The sequence below is a fragment of the Elephantulus edwardii genome, unplaced genomic scaffold (assembly GCF_000299155.1).
Source record: "Elephantulus edwardii isolate Elephantulus edwardi_28Jun2011 unplaced genomic scaffold, EleEdw1.0 scaffold00201, whole genome shotgun sequence".
Lineage (NCBI taxonomy): Eukaryota > Metazoa > Chordata > Mammalia > Macroscelidea > Macroscelididae > Elephantulus > Elephantulus edwardii.
In genome coordinates, this window is record NW_006399951.1 from 2,362,560 (window position 1) to 2,376,384 (window position 13,825).

At 41.8% G+C, this 13,825-nt stretch overlaps 1 protein-coding gene across 2 annotated transcripts in view; it reads left to right on the forward strand.

Annotated features, from left to right (window-relative positions):
- The window catches only part of TOX3 (TOX high mobility group box family member 3), a 129,290-nt gene extending 115,700 nt beyond the window's left edge, over nt 1-13,590 (forward strand). For both annotated transcript variants that reach the window (XM_006897102.1, XM_006897103.1), the window contains 3 exons: nt 4,369-4,596; nt 6,882-6,962; nt 11,604-13,590. In XM_006897102.1, coding sequence (XP_006897164.1) covers nt 4,369-4,596; nt 6,882-6,962; nt 11,604-12,335 — 1,041 coding nt within the window. In that variant the 3' untranslated portion in view covers nt 12,336-13,590. The remainder of the gene's footprint in view (nt 1-4,368; nt 4,597-6,881; nt 6,963-11,603) is intronic.
- The last annotated feature ends 235 nt before the right edge of the window (nt 13,591-13,825 follow it).

A 13,825-nucleotide genomic window follows, 5' to 3' on the forward strand; every position in this document is an offset into this window, starting at 1 on the left:
GCTGTCAGATTGGAAGCCAACCAATAGCTGACTCTCCAGCGGGTTTTCAGAGGCAGTAAATCACAAGGAAGAGATTGCTCATCTTTCTACCATGGATTTGAACCATGTATCTTTGGGATTGTAGTGCTGCCTCTTACCTTTAGGCCACCAGAGCCCCCTTAGTGACAGAAGGCATTGGAAACCTCATTTAACTCTCATAGACCTCAGTGTGTCTAACCTGAAAAAAGAAAGGCCTGTATTACACTTCTCAGAAATTCTCAACTGCTTTGATTTTAATTTAACCTCCATGTAGTTCAGTTTTAGTCATTTAGTAGGCTAACCTGTTGGCACCTTTGATAGTTGTCAAGCATGTTATCACTCCATGAATTGTGATAGATTTGCATCTTTACTTTTTCACTGGAGAGCATATTATTGAAGAAAGTGCTTGAGGGGTGCACATCTCACTCATAACAACCTCATTTAATTGAGTAGAACTTCCCTATAGGATTCTCTTGGCTTTTAATCTTTTCTAGAATTGAGTCTGCAGGTCTTCCTCCCATAGAGCCGCTGACTGGTATTGAACCATTAGCCTTATTGCTACCAATAAATATTTAATCATTTTGTTACCAGACCTCCTTTTTATCAAGACTACTACAGAGTTTGAAATAAAAATTTTATTTGCAGGTGTGACACTTTGTGCACGTCTACCATAAGTAACGAATGAAAAAACTATACAATAATAGTAAAAATTCATGTTGTGTTGCACACCTTGTGTGTGAAGTCTTGGTTCTGGTAATATAGACTTGTAAGAGAAATATTGCCATGAGATCACCACCTCCAGATGTGATCAGTGCTCTAATTGAGTGAAAGAAACTCCTTAAATGCAGTGATCTTTCTTCTGTTGGTAATTCAGAGTGTATTCATTATTTTTGTGGAGGAATGGCAGAATCATATTTATACTAAAGCTAAGTTTGACCATTTATAGGCTGCATTACAGAGAGCGATGCCAGAGAGAAGGATACTACTTGAAAGACCTTTCCATTATGAAATGTTTTCTTTCCTCAAAGGAAGGTGTGTAGGAAGAACCAGATTAGAGAGGCATTCATGAGGGAAAGTCGTTAAAAGACTTAGTGTTCACTTGACATTTGAAGAAGCTATAATATGGGCTTTGATTTTAAAGGCAACATTGGTAAGTAAACAAAAGGACCAACGCAGGAAAAGAGTGTTTTTTCTCCACGGGGAAGATGAGAATTGGACTTGGGCAGGTGGGATTTGAGGGATTTACAATTACATCAAGAAAACAAAAGTCCTTACCAGTGGACCAATAGGCGGCATTCTGATAGATAAAGATTAAAGTTGTCAACAATTTGATTTAACTTGGGACGACAGTCAGCACCCATAGTAGTCACAGTCAGGAAATCAAAAGATGTGTTGCGGTGGGGAAATCTACTGGCAAAGACTTCTTCAAAATGCTAAAGAGCAAAGAAGTCAGCTTAAAGACTTAAAATGTGGCTGCTCCAAGCTGCGGTCTCTTCATATATTTCCTGTGCTTCTGAAAGTTGGACAATAAATGAGGAAAACCAAAGAGTAATCCATGCCTTTCAATTCTGGTGCTGGAGATGAATATTGAATATGCCACGGACTGCCAAACGTACGAACAAGCGTGTCTTGAAGAAAGTATAACCAGAGTGTTCTTTCGAGGCAAAGATGGTGAAACTTCACCTCACGTACTCGGGCTTGTTGTCAGGAGGTCCCAGTCTGTTGAAAAAAGACACCATGCTGAAAAAAAAAAATAGCGGGTCAGCAAAAGAGAAGGAAGAGCCTCAAAGAGATGAAGTGACACAGTCATTTTAACATTGGATTTGAGCATGTCTGACAGAGTGAGAATGATGCAGGATAATTTAAAACTATTGCCGAATATCTCTTGGGTAAAGCCATGTCTTCATCTTAACCTTGTCTTAAAGATACACAGTTCCTCATTCATTTCTTTATTTTAGGGAAATTCTGAATTTTTTTTAAAAATTCTGAACTTCTAAAAGAATTTCTGTGAGATTCTTTATCCCTGGTTTATTCTTTTAAAATGTGATGGTGGTTAAAGCAAGTCCTGGTTCTCCAAGAAAGAGACTTAAGGTGTTTCCAGCATTTAAGTGTTGTTTTACAGAGATGGCAACGAGACTTCATTAATTAGACTGAATCAAATTGCCCTTAGTCTGAGAATTTAGGAAAAAACCCCACAATACCAAAAAAACCACATACCAGACCTCCACAATCCTAGTGGTATCTACAGAGATTCTGAATGAATGAGTTATGACCGATAATATTTTGGAAAAGTGAGGCATGGCTTAACACCATCTGAAGCTACTAGTTTGGATGTTGTTTGGAGGCAGTGGTGGTGATTTATATACAACCATCATGTGTCCGTAGAGGCTGGTTTATTGCTATGATGCTAAAATGTTTTCAGTGAGGTTTCCAGAATAAGACAGACTAGGAAGAAAGGCCTGGTGACTTACATCTGAAAACCTGTTAACAAAAATCCACGGATCACAATAATCTGATCCACAGCCAATGCTGAGGTGATACTGACTAGACAGTGGTTGACATTCTTTTGTGCAGGGCTTAGCTAATAACATTGGTGGTGTTATCTTTCAAGTAGTACAAACTGTGGATCTACCTGAAGTTGTCATTTTAAGTACTGCTGAGTCAGAACCAACCTGTAACTGACCCTCCAGCAGGTTTTTAGAACCTGTAAGTAGCACAGGAATTGATTGCTCATCTTTCTCCCAGGAAACAGCTGGTGGATTTGAACTACATGCCTTTGGGTTGGCAGCACAGTTCCTTACCAGTAGACTCCTTACCTAAGCCTCCTAACCTAGAATTAGACAAGAGTTTTCTTAAGGATTCAGAGCTCTCAATGAGAATTATCAGATAAAATAATTTCCTAACAGTTTTTGTAATTGTACCGAAAAAAAGTACCAAATGACCATCCAAAAGTAATTGCACCTCTTTGAAAATTTGAATTAGGACTCAAGAGTCAAGGTCATTAAAAGTCAAACTGGTCGTAGTTTGAGTCATAGTTTGATCTTGCCCAAGTCTGGATCTTAAATTAGATTTTGTCAGACACTTAAGGTTCTTGATGAAGTTCACTGCCAAATTATCTTCAGTATAACCATATTTTAATCTAGAGAGATAAAACATGGTCAATAAGTTCTTTCCCCTGATTCCCAAGTAAGTATTTTGGATGATCAGTAAACTTGGATGATGCTGGCAAGTGAGTAAGGAGCCCCAAGCCCACTTGTGTTAAATTCATTTCCAATTCAGAGTAGCCTTGTGGGACAAAGTGGAACTGTCCTGTGGGGTTTCCTAGGCTGTCAAACTTTAGGGAAGCTGGTTGCCACATCTTTCCCCAACAGAAAGGCCGGTGACTTCAGACTTTGGGCCTTTCAGAAAGCCTTCCAATGTTCAGCCACTGCACCACCCACAGCTGCCATGGTTGGTGTATATCCATGTAATATGGTACATCAACTCTTTAGTGGTAGATAAATCTAAGGGGTTACACAGGTACAGATTCTGATCGCCCACGGTTTATATTGTTGTGAGAGTCCTGGTGTCAGTATTTCTATAGACAGGGCTTCTTACTGGGCATAATAAGAATTCTTAGTCTTGGCGGCAATTTTTAAGTGTCAATTATTGCTCTTTTAAAGGTTTTCAGTTTTATGAAGAACATCAATTTCCTTTCTCCATCCACTTACAGCAGTTTTGACATTTTTACACTTCTTTTTATCTTATTCTTTTAAAAGTGATTATTTAAAAATAATAATAAAGTAAAGATGACCTTTTCCTTATTATGCTCCTTTAGGGAGTATGGCTAATTTCCATTTGAGTTTCCAGAGACCTGTTAACCAGGCAACATTGTGTTAAAATAAAAATTTGTCTGAAAAAGAAATTCCTTCCGGTGGCATGTGACTGTGACAAAGCCCTGGTTTAAATGCTGCGAATAGGCTCAGGGTCGTGAGGTTTGCGGAAGCTTCTCCTTTAAATCTCCGATGTTCTAAAGTGCCCTGTTTATGTGTACTTGTAGAGCATAGCGTATATATAGCCTGGCTAGTACAGTGTGTTCTGTTTTTCATTACTCATAATTGCTATTTAGAGCATATGCTGCAAATGTATTGAAGATACTTCTGGGCCTCATTAATCAATGTTCTAAATGCTAATCTCTGCTACCCAGTTAACTCCTAAGCAAATTTACCCCTCCCCCCTTTTGTGGTGATTCATCTGTTGATGATGCTTAACAAAACCTTAAAGGAACAATTGGGAGCCCGGTAAGTCTTTGCTGCATTCTCTGCTCGTACATTGTAGACAGTGAGGATTTTTCCCCCCTCTGCTTTGCAGGCCATTGGAGAGAAAAGAGCTGCTCCAGATTCTGGCAAGAAGCCCAAGACTCCAAAGAAAAAGAAAAAGAAAGATCCCAATGAGCCCCAGAAGCCAGTATCAGCATATGCCCTGTTTTTCAGAGACACGCAGGCTGCAATTAAAGGTCAGAACCCAAATGCAACCTTTGGAGAAGTCTCCAAAATCGTAGCATCTATGTGGGACAGCCTCGGAGAAGAGCAAAAGCAGGTAAGAAAAATCCATCACGGGCCCAGCGTTCCAAAGTGACCCGAGTATTCCTTGTGCCTTTTTGTGAGCAAATAGAATAGTATCCCGTAATGGCACTGATGACCTTCCATGAAAGCCTTGTAAAGCTACAGAATTAAAACAGCACATGAATACAAACAATCATTTGGTGATTGAATCCCCCCTCATTTGGGGGCTGTAACAGCTTTCTCGGGCCACTTCGTGGACAGTGACTGTCCAGAACCCACTCAGAGGAAGACTGGAAGACATCCAGGCAGTGTCCTACAAGCATAAACTTTTGAGAATAAACTTTTCATTTTAAATAATGTGGCTTTTTTCTTCTTTTGCTCAAAAGGAGCAGTACAAAGGGACTAAGGCCTATTCTGCTTGCCTTTTCCTTGATCATCTTTCTGAACCTTTGTCCCGTCCTGGTGGGTTTCCAAACTTTGAAGCCGCCCCTGCCTGTCTCATTATTGTCACTGGACATTTTGAAATTTTATTCCAAGTTCATCTGAAAGCTCATCAGAATGAGAGGTATTCAGAGATTAGCTATGCTGGTGGGAGAGAACTTCCTCTGGAGTCTCGCCTCTTCTTCCTCAGCCACCTCCTCCACACAAACAGAAGAACGGGTGTCGTGGGGGTCAGTCCTCCCTTGCTCCTTTTCCTAAGCACCAGTTACCATGAACAGGAGTTAAGACTCACATATCAACAGAAGAATGGACCCCTATTAGTGCCCAAATAGAATCATTATTTAGGGAATGAAGAGTGGAAAGCCCTTGGTTTTCCTGAGCAAATCACGGCGCTCCTTCCTACTAGCTCACGGAGGTGGTATGCCTACACGTTTGGCCTGTTTGTCCTCAGATAGGTTGCTGAGTGGGTGGCAGGCTGGTTTTCTTCCCTTGAAATGCAATGATAAGGGAGGGTCATAGAGCTGTCCCTCCCTTTTAAACTCTGGAGAGAAAGATAGCAAGACTTTGGGCTAACACCCAGCCATCTGATCGCTGTTAAAAAAGGAAAATAAAACCAAGGAAGGGAGCCCAAATCTGTTTAAAATGATGCCTTTTATTCCTAGAGCGCATTGATCTTGCTAATAGAACTCTTCCATCTTTTGCTATTTATGACTTCTCACCCCAAAAGAGGGGGGGATAAAACCCCAAAACATATGTTGAAAGGCTTCCTTCTCTCTTCTCTTCTCTTGTTCACACGCTAGACAGTTTTTGTCTCTGATTGAGTAGAGTTGAGAAAACTGTGCAGGAGAGATGACACTGATGGGGAAATGAGATACTCTCTGTAACTTCAGTCATTGGAAGTGAATACGGTCGTCCTTGCAGCTAATTTGCTGTTTTAACAGAAAGCCCTCCACTGTGCCTCTCGAGGACCCCAGGCTGCGAGCAGAGAAGCTGACCTTGTGATTGTTGTGATTGTTAGCAACTGTGATTCCTTCCCACTCATGGTTGCTCTGTCTTGTTGTTACCGTGGTTGTGTACCGTGGAGTCGGAACACCCACTGCTCACTGACTCAGCTGACCATGTAGCCAGTTTTCAGAGACGATAAATCAGAGGCAGGGACTGCTCATCTTTTTCCCACAGAGCAGCTGGTGGATTCAAACTGCTTGCCTTGGGGTTGGCCGCACAACGCCTTACTGCTAAGCCGCCAGAGCCCCCTAACCTTGTCTTAAAGAGGACAATTGCTCCATTGTTTTTGAGGTTTTAAGCTTAGCTGAAAGCACCTTCGTGGGACAAAAATGAAGCAGTCTGGTTCTCCAAAGCCTTAATGCATTAAATAAAACCCAACTCTCTGTCTTGGAGTTGATTGTGACCCATAGTGACCCTGAAGGACAGAATAGAGCCAACCCACAGGGTTTCTAAATCAGTACAGAGGCATAACCACATCGTTCTCCCGAGGAGTGGCTGGCGGCCTCAGAGGACCTCAGAAACCCTGTGGGGCAGTGCTGTCGTGTCCTTCAGGGGCACTGTGCGTTGTAATAGACCCCATGGTCACATGTTAATCTTTAGGGAGTCACTCTCCAGGCCCACGGAGCCACTGGATGGGTTCAGACTGCCAACCTGCATGTTACAGCCACTTGTAAACCACATCCACCACCAGGTTCCTTTCCTTGGAAGGCGTCCTATTTAGAGGTTTAAACATGCTTGTCTTGACATGTTAGAGTCAAGTCAGTAGGAACAATGCTTTTATATGAGTTTCATCGTGACCTAGTTTGTGCGAGAGTTATTTTACGGCTGAGGAACTATGTGCTAAAGATGGTGTTAATTGTGGTCTCTTAATAGGTATATAAAAGGAAAACCGAAGCTGCCAAAAAAGAGTACCTGAAGGCGCTGGCCGCGTACCGGGCGAGCCTGGTTTCCAAGGTGAGCCTGTGCGGGCAGCCCCGGGAGAGGGGGTGGTTAGGTGATGGTGAGCTGCCCTGGAGCCTTGAGTGGACACAGGCAGCTCCTCTTAGAGTGGGGAAAGTAGCATCTCAAGAACTCAGAAACTTGTTTCCGTTAGCAATTACCTGAATAATGATGGCATGAAACCTATATGTTCATTCAGTGTCTCAATCTAAAGAAACTGTTTCTAAGAGATTCACTCAGTCCTCTGGATGTGTGTCCCAGCTCTTCAGACAAGGTTTGAGTCTCTTCTTCCTTATTTGTGTCAGACACTGAGATCTGTGCTAATGTCCTTTTTACAAGGTCCTTGCAGGTACATTTATTTGTACACTTTTGGACCTCATGTTGTAAATTTTCCAGTGGTTACATTATGGAGATAAGGTGCTTTGCCGAAGTGTTCTGTTAGTACAAATAAATCATCTTCATGCTAATGTAAAATTATTTTCCTCACAAAAACCTTAAAACTCATTACCGTCAAGTCAGAACTGCCCCATCGCTGACCCTCAGGCAGGTTTTCAGAGGCTGTAAACCACCACCAGGGAGGAGAGTGCCCATCTTTCTCCCTCAGAGCAGTTCAAGGTAGGCTTGAACCACATGCCTTTGGGTTGGCAGTGCTACTCTCTACCCGCTGGACTACTAGAACTCCCTTAAATTATTCTCTAAATATGGAACACTAGAGATATATGGACCCAAGTATATTGTAAATTGCACCAGTATCCCAACGTAAATGCTACTGAGTCATTGCTATTATCATGCAGATAAGAATTTACTACTACGTAAATTTTAAAACATTTCACGAACTTTATCTTTTGCCTTCCTTGACTTTAGAGGGACTTTTGGGTTGATAAACTAGGATGTTACCTTTTCTTTGGCAGATGAATGCCATTCCATTGTCACTGTTAATGTCTCCAGTACCACACAGTACTTCAGGGCGCAGTCGGTGATACTGGCAAAGCCATTGTAAAAGCGTAAAAGCTCCCATTCCCTTTTCCTTCTTCTTCACTGAAGATGCTGCTTCTGCTGATTAAAGCCTACCCTTGGCACCTGCTCAGATCCAAGCACCAAAGGCCCTCTTGCCCTTGAAGAGACTCTCAGCATACTTGCCACTTCATTAGAAGGATAAAACATTATTAAGGTCAAAAGCAAACTTTCTTTCTCTGAGAATCTGGACTATATACACTTTCTGTTCTCAGATTTGGATAGAGGTGGCAAACAACAGATCTTGCAGGGCATACTTGTTAGCATTGAGGTCTAGGTGGTTGCTAATTAGATGGAGTTGAGTGGTTAAAGTAACAGTGTGCGTGTCCTCCCTACTCCCTGTGCTGACTGATGATGTTGTCATTCATTTACCCAGAAGCAGGTATAGGTGATCTTTGTGCTTTAGAGCATGAATAATTGACAATACATGGATTTAATCCAAGAACCAATAACTCCAGGGCAGTCAGGAAATAGCAACCAGAATTGGGGTCATCAAGTGTATGAATGACTTAGAAGAGCGAACTTAAACTCTATATATTGAATGTTAATGTCAGGATTCAGAAATATTTCAGAATGGAACTCAAATGATTCCAGAACCAGCACGAGGGAATATAAAATTAATAACTCTAAATCTGAACTACCCAGATGGTAATTAAGTGCAATTTTGGGGAAGTTCCTAAGTTTATGCTCAGTGACCGGGCAGGCAAACTTTTGAGATGTAAATTTAAAATAATTGTACCCTGAGCCAATGATGGGAGATAGCTGCCAATATGGTGACCTCATCCAAGCAGCACAACTCAGAAGAACCTCACAACTTAAAGAAGAGGGTTCATTAATTTGTTCTGGAAACTTCCACATAAATGATAAATAAAATGATCCAATTTGAAACAGACAGACACATACACATACACACAGGGTACTCTGTTACCACTTCTGACCACTTTGACCAGGGTCACCACAGAAAGTACTGGACAAAGTGGGAGAAACTGTGGAATGCAGTTCACCCCTGACATTGTCCTTTCATCCAAACTTCGGGCCTATGCAGTGACCATAACATTCCTAAGGCATGTGCTCCTAAGAACAGTCAAGCAGATGAGAACAAAAGGATAACATTTGCCTAAAATCAAAGATCAGAAGCTAGAAAAGGGCAGCTAAGAAGGGTGATTGTAAGTGAGGAACCCCCAGGAAGTGGGCTGAGCATTACTCCATTGAGGGGATTGTAACTAAGGCCATAAAATGTGTATACATTGTTGAAAAGAAAACAGATTTGCTCTGTGAGCTTTTGCCAAAACCATAGTAAAATATTGTAAAAGAAGGAGGCTTGGTTCTTCAGAGTGTTAGCTACGTGATCTTGAAGACTGAAAATCATTAAAAGAATTGAAAGCCAGAGAAAGGAAGAGTTGAGGCATGTAGTTCTAGCCCTTGCACACAAGGACACTATATAAGGCAGAATAAGGTGGTATCTGTATCTTTAGAGAGAGGAACTAACTTATCCTGGGAGCAAGGTTATGGAAAGCCAGATCATAGCCTTGACCTACAATAATGAGGTTTGTGCATTGAATTTATGCCTGCAGTTCTGCTCACTCAAGATGGGATTTCAGACGTGTGTGTGTGTGTGTGTGTGTGTGTGTATTCATTCTGTACTGTATTCTTCACAACCACATAAGAAAATAAAACCACAACTTGCCATTGAATCATTTCCAATTGATCCCCACAATAGAGCTGTACTTTGTGGGGTCTTCAGTGGCTGCTTTTCTGGATATAGTTTACGAGACCTCTCTTCAGATATGCCTCTGGAAGAACTTGAAGCCCCAACTTTAGATTAACATCCTAGCAGGTTTAACTGATGAGAATTGCACCATCTTGGGACTTCTCACCCAAACCCCATTACATTGTAAGAATATAGAGTTTAAAAGTGGTCCCAGTGATTGGGTATTCACCAGCTAACTAAAAGTCAGCATTTCAAACCCTACCGTTCTTCTGAAAAAGACCTGACAATTTGATCTTGTAAAGATTACAGCCTAGAAAACCCTAGCCAGTTTGACTCAGCCATGCAGGGCCACTGAGTCACAGTGGGCTTCATGTCATATGACAACAAGAGGAAAATTAGTCTTGAAAAAGATCCATTCCAAATACTGTTGCATTAGTAAAAGAGAGGTAATCATGTGCAATTTGCATCAAAGTATATAAATTCTCTCCATTTTGAGCCTTAGATTTATTTGTCTTATAACATTTTATATAAAGTCATATTGACCATCCTTCCTATGTGACATCTCTGATAAAGTCTGGTATTCCTTCAGAATACCTAGAAAACATTTATAAAAATTGTACCGATTTCAATTTAGTATCACTGAGGAATCCTAGTGTATCTTCCTAATATATTTAGGCAAGTGCTATTGTAAGTTATTACCCAAATAAATATCAGAGGTTGGAAAATTTTTAGTAGGCATTGTTTTCTAGAGATAGTTGTTGTCAATTAAAAGCATAATTAACACTTCCTAAGTGTTTCGAAACTTCGTAAGTGTCCCTAAGCTGCTCCTTGGAGGCAAGGATTCTGGGGCTTCGTCTGACATACTTTGGACATGTTGCCAGGAGGGATGGGTCCTTGGAGAGGGACATCATGCTTGGGAGGGTGGAGGGACAGCGCAGGAGGGGAAGACCCTCTATGAGATGGATTGATTCGGTGACTGGGGTAATCAGGATGGGAGTATCAGAGGCGGTGCGGTTGGCGCAGGATAGAGCAGGGTTTAGGGCTGTGGTACATAGGGTCGCTATGAGTCGGAAATGACTCGACGGCACATAACAACAACAAGTGTTTCGAGGAGCCAGACACTGTTCTCAATCTTGAAGAGATACTTAATTTCCAGTGCCTTTATGTGGGCTCCGTTCCATATAGCCTCATTTTTGCAGATAGGGAAACCGAGGTGCAGAAAAATGTATTGAATTTTCCCACGTCACAAAGTTACTAGGTAGTAGAGCTGGTTTTGAACACAAGCACCTGTATTCCAACATCTTTAGGATAATATTCAATGAATTATTATGGACATAAACATGAGGAATGATTGCTTTTAAATATGTATTCATTCTCTTTTGCCACGGTAGTACTGTATAGTACACAACCCAGAATTCTGATGAGTAAGGTAAATAAGCATGTATGTATCTTGGAGACGGACAGCTAGCTGGTTCCTCAGATCTAGGCCTGGTTTGGTGGTAGGATCTTTGGAGCTGAGAGGGTGGTGCTGGCAATGAAAGATAGTCTCATTGGCATTGATGGCGGGTAGTTCCTGGCTGAGAGCGAACTGACCCCTAAGTGACAGGGTAACCAGACGCCCTGCCTGTCACGTAACAGCAGTAATTTCTATAGAGGAAGGAAGGGGGCAGAGCCTTTTTGTAGCATCAGCTTGAAACTGAGACAGTGTCATTTTCACCACAAGCTGTGAACGAAAGCAAGGGTGCAAAGCCTATCTGGATTCAAAAGGGCGGGAAATTTGACTCTACTTGTCAATGGGAAGGTCTAAGAAGGCATCTAATGGCAAGTCTTGAATCCTAGCAGGCTTGCACAATGGTGGCTACTTTTATAATGAATTGACCTCAAACTTGTGTTTTAATTTTGTGGAACATCCCCTCCTCCCTGAAATCCAGGCCGCCGCTGAATCAGCAGAAGCCCAGACCATTCGTTCTGTTCAGCAGACCCTGGCTTCCACCAATCTGACATCCTCCCTCCTCCTCAACACTCCACTGTCCCAACATGGAACTGTGTCGGCGTCGCCTCAGACTCTGCAGCAGTCGCTCCCGCGGTCCATCGCTCCCAAGCCCTTAACCATGAGACTCCCCGTGAACCAGATCGTCACGTCGGTCACCATTGCCGCCAACATGCCATCAAACATTGGGGCTCCGCTGATAAGCTCCATGGGAACAGCCATGGTTGGCTCTGCCTCCTCCACCCAAGTGAGTCCTTCCGTGCAAAGCCAGCAGCAACAGCTGCAATTGCAGCAGCAACAACAGCAGCAGCAGCAGATGCAGCAGATGCAACAGCAGCAACTCCAGCAGCATCAGATGCATCAGCAAATCCAGCAGCAGATGCAGCAGCAGCATTTCCAGCACCACATGCAGCAGCACCTGCAGCAGCAACAGCAGCAGCATCTGCAGCAGCAGCTCAGCCAGCAGCAGCTGCAGCAGCATCTCCAGCTGCAGCAGCTGCAGCACATGCAGCACCAGTCTCAGCCTTCTCCTCGGCAGCACTCCCCCGTCACCTCCCAGATCACCTCCCCTCTCCCCGCCATCGGGAGCCCCCAGCCTGCCTCCCAGCAGCACCAGTCACAAATACAATCTCAGACACAGACTCCAGTATTATCGCAGGTCAGTATTTTCTGATGACGGACAGAGCAGGTGGGGTTGCATGGGTGGCAGAGGGCGGCACCGGTGGGTAAACGGGATGTGGCTGAAACGCGTGCATTGGTGGTGGTTACGCGGCAATGTGGAACAGATCAAACGGTCCTCACAAGTGTCTATTAGATAGGCAGTAAGAACTACTGTGTAGCTGGGTGTCATCTTTTAGTGACTCTACATAACTTTGTTTTTAAGCAAGAAAAGCTGTGCTCTTTTAAGTGATGCCTTTTTTTATTTATTCAGGCTGTACCTACAATATGTGAATCAAACCGTGTAATGAATCCTGGGACATACTAATGACTATAAACTGGCCTCTCTGAGTCACAGACCCTGGCCTTATTACTCCTGAAAATGAATACACCATACACTTCAAGGCTCTTTGAACTTTTGAAGCCCTAAAAGTTTAAAAAAAAAAGCACAGTCGTAACTACCTGAAATACGAAGATTCAGTTTCATACAAACATTTGTATGACATGAATAGTTGATGGCATTTTTTTTGTCATGAGAAAAATAATGTAAATCACAGACTTTTGCCAAAGCTCTTATTCCCCCCCTCCTAAATTTCTCCATAAAAACAAAAAAACAACAAACACATTACAAGGGACTAGATTCAGTTATTGCCTCGTTTTCAGTTTTTATCCATGAGTTCTCCAAATCAAACTATGTTGTACAAGATATGTTGTAACAGTATCTATGACCACTGCTAGCCCATGGCATTCATTCCAATTAGAAGAGAAGAAATGTGAATATTATATTCTGTGTTTTGAGTGACAAGTTTCAAAAAATAAATAAAACACTGTATTTTTAAAAGGGAAATGCACTTAATGGAAACGGTTATTACAGAAGCTAACATTTAAAAAAGAGCAAGAGGTTTTATTATGATGTAATACTGGTAGAATATTTAAAAGGAACATCGCATCTGAATAATCAGTGTAAATATTTTCTTTCAAAGTTGTAAGTTTTCCTATCATGTGTTGTAAAGTTTTCATAAACAAGGCTTTAAGGTAAACACTGGTGACATAAACCATTCATTGCTATGTTGCTTATTGTGTTTTTATGCTGTTTTATACTTTTTTATGAGTTATGATAGCAGCAATTAAGTTGTTTGTATTTTGCTTAACTAAAAAATGCTTTTATCTTGCAATAGAATAAACACATTTCAGTAAAAACTGTGGACTGTATTTTGATGCAACTACAAAGAAACTGCTCACGCTTAAAATAAAATGCTATGTCGAGTTTCATTATTAGTCCTTGAATGCATACACGATGGGGAATGATGTCACACATCAAGTGCTGTTTCTCATCACCTTCCGTTTTTAGTAGGAAATAACAATAACCATGACAAACAAAGGACACAAACAAATCACAGGAAATAATGTTTATCATTTTCTTTTTCTTAAGATGCATGTGCAAGGTAAATATACAAAAGGGGGAAAGTGGTTTTAAATTTGGGGCTAGGACGAGCTGATGTTGCA